This window comes from Danio rerio, chromosome 1, assembly GCF_052040795.2.
Source record: "Danio rerio strain M-AB ecotype USA chromosome 1, GRCz13ab, whole genome shotgun sequence".
In the NCBI taxonomy this organism is placed as follows: domain Eukaryota; kingdom Metazoa; phylum Chordata; class Actinopteri; order Cypriniformes; family Danionidae; genus Danio; species Danio rerio.
This window is the reverse complement of record NC_141021.1, coordinates 3892501-3900000: the sequence shown is the minus strand read 5'-3', so window position 1 is coordinate 3900000 and position 7500 is coordinate 3892501. Positions and strand designations below refer to the sequence as shown.

General features: G+C 37.0%; 1 protein-coding gene across 3 annotated transcripts in view; it reads left to right on the top strand.

The window, feature by feature from the left end:
• Positions 1-7500, top strand: part of gpc5a (glypican 5a) — a 298845-nt gene that overhangs the window by 92402 nt on the left and 198943 nt on the right. Inside the window, exon 6 of one of the 3 annotated variants that reach the window (XM_087235921.1) lies at positions 5915-6634. Coding sequence (XP_087092047.1) covers positions 5915-6032 — 118 coding nt within the window. The 3' untranslated portion in view covers positions 6033-6634. 3 annotated transcript variants of the gene reach the window in all.

Here is a 7500-nt window from a genome sequence, read left to right as displayed (position 1 = left end):
AGTACTCAAATGGCCTCCATAGTCACCAGATCTCAATTCAATAGAGCACCTATGGGATGTGGTGGGATGAGAGATTGGCTTCATGGATGTGCAGCCGACAAATCTGCAGCAACTGCCTGATGCTATCATGTCAATATGGAGCAAAATCTCTGAGAAATATTTCCAGTACCTTGCTGAATCTACGCCACAAAAATTAAGGCAGTTCTGAAGGCAAAAGAGGGTCCAACCCGGTACTAGTAAGGTGTACCTAATAAAGTCACTGGTTAATATATATATATATATATATATCAGGGTTCAACGCTAAGGATTTTTTCTACTGGTCCGATCGGGCAAGTGGTTTAGATTTTTACTTGCCCTGCCAAAATTTTCACTGGCCCCACCAAAAAAAAGGGAAGTTAATAGCTATTTTTTGGCCACATATTTTAAGTAATGTGTCAAAAATAAAGTCTGTAAATCTAGAATTTCAATATTTAAAAAACAATTGTTAATATAAGTGTTATGCAAACAAAAAGAGCAGTATGGAGAATGTGGAGGTACTTTATTGCAGTTTAAAATTATTTAACAAAAAGTGGCTGACTTGTCAAACTGACGGCAAACTATGCATAACATCACTTCATTATTATTTTGTCGTGTGGTTGCCACATAATTGTCTACTTCCAAGATGTTAGAGACAGACATTTTCGTTTAGCCTCATAATTTGATGTTGCCGCCATGTTGCTGTTTCTACGCTGTACTGGTTGTTACCAGGTTACAAAAAAAAAAATAGCATGGTTAAATCAATCATACAAGACGAATCGCAATATGTTGTTTACGACATTACAGAGAAGGTAGCATTTAAAGATTTAAAAGCACAAACTTAAAATGCACAAATAGTCACAGACAAATTAAATGTTAGTGACTGACAAGGCAGCACTGTCCCAATCGGGCCAGTAATGATCCGGTCTACTGTCCCAAGCGTCTCTCACACTGGCCCTGGGCCACCGGGCAGTCCTTATTGTTGAGCCCTGTATATATATATATATATATAATTATAATATAATATGAATTGGGTGAGCTAAATTGTCCATAGTGTATGTGTGTGAATAAGTGTGTGTATCTCAAAATCCAAGGGAAGATATGTGTATAATATGTATAGTTTCATTTAAAAATGTATATCATTTCAAATGTGAATATGTTTTATTTAGATATTACTTTACCAAAGTGAAATCACCCTGAAGATATTTTGAGACGATTCCTTTAAATGTAATGAAAAACAAATCGTATGAAGATGTTTTTCATCTTCTGTTCATTACGCCTGTAAGCACCTTCATGTATCTCTAAAGTCGCTGGAAAATGACAAACGATTCAGGCATAATGTGACCTTGTAGAATATTAATGCATGCTCCTGATATTATAAAACACACTTATTAATCACTAACCTGTATTTTTAGGTTAACCTTGCAGATATTTAAAAGGCAGTTCACTCTCCGACTGCAAATACAAACATTAGTGCTGTCTGACTTTGCAAAACTCGTAGGGCTGTTGTGATTGCTCAGTAGACTGTTATCGCATAGTGTTTTAATGCATTCAACTTCTATGAGGTTACTACAGCATCACAAGGCAGTTGCTAGGATGTTCCCATTTAGAAAGTTTTACTGCTCATCTATTTTGGTTGTTAGGGTGTTTAACGCAGATCTATTTTGGTTGTTAGGGTGTTTAACGCAGATCTATTTTGGTTGTTAGGGTGTTTACTGCAGATCTATTTTGGTTGTTAGGGTGTTTACTGCAGATCTATTTTGGTTGTTAGGGTGTTTACTGCAGATCTATTTAGGTTGTTAGGGTGTTTACTGCAGATCTATTTTGGTTGTTAGGGTGTTTACTGCAGATCTATTTTGGTTGTTAGGGTGTTTACCGTAGATCTATTTTGGTTGTTAGGGTGTTTACCGCAGATCTATTTTGGTTGTTAGGGTGTTTACCGCAGATCTATTTTGGTTGTTAGGGTGTTTGACACACATCTAATTTGGTTGTTAGGGTGTTTACTGCAGATCTTTTTTGGTTGTTAGGGTGTTTACTGCAGATCAATTTTGGTTGTTAGGGTGTTTACTGCAAATCTATTTTGGTTGTTAGGGTGTTTACTGCAGATCTAATTTGGTTGCTAGGGTGTTTATCGCATATCTATTTTGGTTGCTAGGGTGTTTACTGCAGATCTGTTTTGGTTGCTAGGGTGTTGCTATGCATTTTTTAAATTTACTTTTATTGTGGCTGCAGCAGCATTGCTAGGTGGTTGCTAGGGTGTTGCTGTGTAAAGTGAACATCTTGTGTTGTTGATGCTGGCTTTGGTAGTGTGTTGCTATTCAGCCTTACTAAGTGGTTGCTAGGGTGTTGCTTTTAAAAGTCACCTTCTAATGCAGTTGCTAGGGTGTTGTTATGCAGTGTATTTGTGCACTTTAGTGTGTTTGAAATAGGTGGTTTCTAGGGTGTTGCAATTAGAAGTAAACCTCTAACGCAGTTGCTAGGGTGTTGCTATGCAGAGTGTATTTAGTGCAATTGTGTTTGGAATAGGTGGTTGCTAGGGTGTTGCTATGCAGTGTTATAAGTTACTGTTTAGTATAGCTGTAACAGAGCTGCTATGCAGTTGCTAAGGTGTTGCTATGCAGTGTATTTGTACACTTAAATGTGTTTGGAATAGGTGGTTGCTAGGATGTTGCTATGCAGTGTTATAAGTTAATGTTTAGTATAGTTGTAACAGAGCTGCAATGTAGTTGCTGGGGTGTTGCTATGCAGTGTATTCATGCACTTATGTGTGGTTGGAAAAGCTGGTTGCTAGGGTGTTGCTTTTAAAAGTAACTTCTAATGTAGTTGCTAGGGTGTTACTATGCAGCCTTATAAGTTATCTTTTAGCGTGGCTGTTGCAGAGCTGCAAGGTGGTTTCTAGGGTGTTACTATGCAGTGTATTTGTGCACTTTTGAGTGGTTGGAATAGGTGGTTGCTAGGGTGTTGCTATGCAGTGTTATAAGTAATGTTTAGTTTAGCTGTAGCAGAGCTGCAATGTTGTTGCTGTGCACGGTATTTGTCCACTGTAGTGTGGTTGGAATAGGTGGTTGCTAGTGTGTTGCCTTTTAAAGTAAACTTCTAATATAGTTGCTAGGGTGTTGCTATGCAGCCTTATAAGTTAAGTTTTATTGTGGCTGTTGCATAGATGTGAGGTGGTTGCTAGGGTGTTGCTATGGAAAGTGTTTCTAATGTGGAAGGTTCTTCAGACTTGTAATGTGGTTGTTATGCAGTGTGTTTTTGGTTTAATGGAAGTGTGGTTCCAACAGAGTTACTAAGTGGTTGATGGTCTGTTGCTAGGCTGTTGGTAGAGGTTGCTATGTCAATGGTTTTTAGCTAACTGTTAATGTAGTTTCTGCAGGTGTTCTATGCCAGTCTCACTCAATATTGTCCTGCAACCATATTGCCTGGAGTAGCCTCTAGTCCTCAACAAACTGCTCTTGTGGACCTTATTTACGTGTTTCATAAACGTTTCATATTGCCTCCGGACAGCTTCAGATAAAATGGTCAAAAGATTCTCAGAGACTTTTCCTCCGGCTGACAGACATGTACCTTTGTCAGCAGAAGCTCTGGCCTCCCAGCAGGGTCTCCTGACAGGCTTTGTCTGTCTGAGACTCGTGGCATTACAGTAAAGAGAATCACAGGCTCTTTTGTAAGTTTTCCCAGTGGTGCTCGACTGTACAAACATTTGCTCACAGCGTTTACAGACCATCGCTGGCTCTGATGGAGGACTTGACGCATGCTCAAAATCCATTATAAGGGTCACCCACATGCTGGTACAAACTCACTTTCTTATCTTGAAGGCAAAGGAATGACTTTTTTGATGCCCGTCTGAGTATTGGACTAATCATCCTGTACTCACCCTCTACTTGTTCCAGTCCTGTATGAGTTCCTTTCCTTTGCTGAAACAACAGAAATAATTTTGAAAAAGTGATGGTAACTAGACAATCAGTGATAATCAGCTATGCAGTGCATTCTTTAAACTATCTTCTTTTTTGTTCAACTGGAGAGAGAAGCTCTTGCAGATTGGGAACAAGAGGAAGTCGAGTGAATTGTAACAGAATTTATATTCTTGTGGAAAATCTCCTTTTTTACATGCTTTTTTTATTGTGCATAAACAGTCACTTGATTGATTCATTGATTGTTTGATTGCAGTAACTTTCATAACTAATTGGCACACCGCAGCTTCAAAAAAAAAAAAACTAAATATGTATTATGTTCTCAGCACAGTGACGTTTGACAGTTGTTTAGTCAGATTTCTTTACCCATTTTTTGTTGGATTGTATTTTATCTTTTATATTAGGACCATCAATACACCAGTTTGATTGATAGATAGATTTATTGGTTGGTTGGCTTATTTGGTCTAGTTTGGTCTGGTCTGGTCTGGTTTAGTTTGGTGGATTGGTTGGTAAGTTAGTTTGGTTGGTTGATTGGTTGGTTTGTTGGTTGGCAAGTTAGTTTGATTGACTGGTTGGTAAGTTGGTTTGCTTGCTTGTTTAGTTGTTTGGTTGGTTGGTTTGCTTGTTGGTTGTTTGGTTGGTAAGTTGGTTTGGTTTGGTTGGTTGGTTGGTAAGTTGGTTTGGTGGATTGGTTTTTGGTTTGCTTGGTTTGGTTTGGTTGATTGGTTGGTTGGTAAGTTGATTTGGTTGGTTGGTTGGTTAGTTGGTAATTTGGTTTGGTTGGTTGGTAGGTAAGTTGATTTGGTTGGTTGGTTGGTTAGTTGGTAATTTGGTTTGGTTGGTTGGTAGATGAGTTGGTTTGGTTGGTTGGTTAGTTGGTAATTTGGTTTGGTTGGTTGGTAGGTGAGTTGGTTTGGTTGGTTGGTTGGTTGGTTAGTTGGTAATTTGGTTTGGTTGGTTGGTAGGTAAATTGGTTTGGTAAGTTGGTTGGTTAGTTGGTAATTTTGGTTTGGTTGGTTAGTAATTTGGTTTGGTTGGTTGTTTGGCTGTTATTGGGTGGTAAGTTGGGTTGATTGGTTGGTTGGTAAGTTGGTTTGGTTGGTTGTTTGGTTGGTTAGTTGGTTGGTAAGTTGGTTGTTTGGTTCGTTAGTTGGTTGGTAGGTTGGTTTGGTTGACTGGTTAGTTGTTTGTTTTGGTTTGGTTTGGGTTGGTAAGTTGGCTTGGTTGAATGGTTAGTTGTTTGGTTTGGTTTGGGTTGGCATGTTTGTTTGGTGTGTTGACAGGCTGGTTAGATTTTTTGGTTGGTATGGTTTGGTTGATTTAGTTTGGTTGGTTGGTTGATTGGTCGGTTGGTAATTTGGTGTGGTTGCTTGGTTAGTAAGTTGATTTGTTGGTTGGTAATTAGGTTTGAATGGTTGGTAATTTGGTTTGGTTGGTTATTTGATTGGTTGGTTGGTTAGTTGCTTGGCTGATTGGTTGGTTTAGTTTGGTTTGGTTCGGTTTGGTTTGGTCGGTTGGTCGGTTGGTTCATTGTTTGATTGGTTGGTTGGTTAGTTTGGTTGGTTGGTTGGTTGGTTAGTTGGGTTGGTTGGTTGGTTAGTTGGCTGGCTGATTGATTGGTTGGTTGGTAGACTGATTGATTGTTTCTTATCAAATTAATCGTCAATACATTTTTTTTTCATTATTTAATTTTCACTTCAGAAATTCTTTTCTTCAATATTTTTTTAATGTCTATAAAATTATTTTTGATAAAAAAAACTAGATTTTTGGACTAAAGAAAAGACAAAACTACGTAAGAAAAGCATTTTTGCTAATTAATTATTATTATTATTTTTTTTTTTTTTATTACGAAGACTGATTTATTAAATGCCTTATCAGCTTCATTCCTAAAGTTCATTTTCTGTCGAATCGCTCCATGTTTTGCAGTGCTAAATGCTGTGGTTATATTTGCTGTCTCGGGCTGTTTGTTTGTGGCTTGTTTGCAGCTGGAGACGTTTATGTTTGATGAGCAAAATTCCAATTCCTGCCCAGACGATCCACAAATACTCACAACACGCACAGAATCAACACGATCGCCAGCATTCCTGCATGTTTTATTCATGATGATTACCCTCAGTGCACCAATCCTCCTTCCCAACCCATTCTCTGCAATCGCTTTAGTGTCTCCAAACGCTTATTTAGAGTTTTTTTATAAATTAAATAATTTAGTCAAACAAAGAGCTTTGCTCAGTCTAATGTTCGGCTGTCTGTCGAACTTTAAGATCGATATGCATTTAAAACACATTTGGAAATGTAGTTGGAAACATCTTCAGGGCAGATGATCATTGTCAGCAATAAATAAACATCTGTTTGTACTAATTTGGCCCAAAAGCAAATCCTGCATCATCCCAACATGTATTTAGGTGGACATATTTGCTATTTTAAAGTGATAGTTCACTCAAAAATATATATTCTGTCATCATTTACTCACTATCCGTTCACCATCTTACAATATGCTATAAGTATGAGGGCTGGAAGCCAATAGCCAATGACTTTAATAATATAATTTTTTTATTTATACTGTATAATTCAATGGTTACCTGTTTCCAACATTGATTAAAATGTCTTCTTGTGTGTTCAGAAGTAGATAGAAATGTTTTGAATCACTTTTGGGTGAGTACATTAAGAGTATGTTTGAATTTTTGGTGCACTATCGCTTTAAGAGACGACTAAGAGTTGTGTGTGCGGATAATTGGAACTTCATTTTTTTAATTGACTTCCATAGTATTCATTTTTTTCTCTACAATGTAAGTCAATGGTAACAAGTTTCCAACATTCTTCAAAATATCTTCTTTTGTTTTCAACATAAGAAAGTAACTCAAATGTTTATCACGTTTGGGTCCATAAATGAAGAAAATGTTTTCACTCTTTATGTAAACCGAAACTTGACTTCCCTAGTAGTAGTTTTAGAGCGTAGAAGTGAATGGTTACCAGTATCCAACATTCTTCCAAATATCTTCTTTTGTGTTTGTCAGAAGAAATTAAACTCAAATGTTTGTATCACTTTTAAGTCAATAAATTGAGAGAATGTTTTCACTCTTTCGTAACTTGAATCGAAACTTGATTTCCATAGTATTTGTATTTTCCTGCAACCAAAGTCAATGGTTACCATTATCCAACATTCTTCAAAATATCTTCTTTCAAGTTCAGCAGAAGAAACTCAAATATTGGTCACTATTAGGTCAAGAAATGAAGAGAATGTTTTCACTCTTTATGTAAATCAAAACATGTCTTCCATAGCATTAGTATTTTCCTACAATGGAAGTCAATGGGGACCAGTTTCTAACATTCTTCAAAGTATCTTATTTTGTGTTCAACAGAAGAAAGTAACTCAAATTTTTGTATCATTTTTAAGTCAATAAATTGAATATTTCACTCTTTATGTGAATTGATACTTGACTTCCATAGTATTCGTATTTCCCTGCAAAGGAAGTCAATGGTTACCAGTATCAAACATTCTTCAAAATGTCTTCTTTTAGGTTCAGCTGAAGAAACTCAAATATTGGTCACTTTTAGCTCAATAAATGAAGGG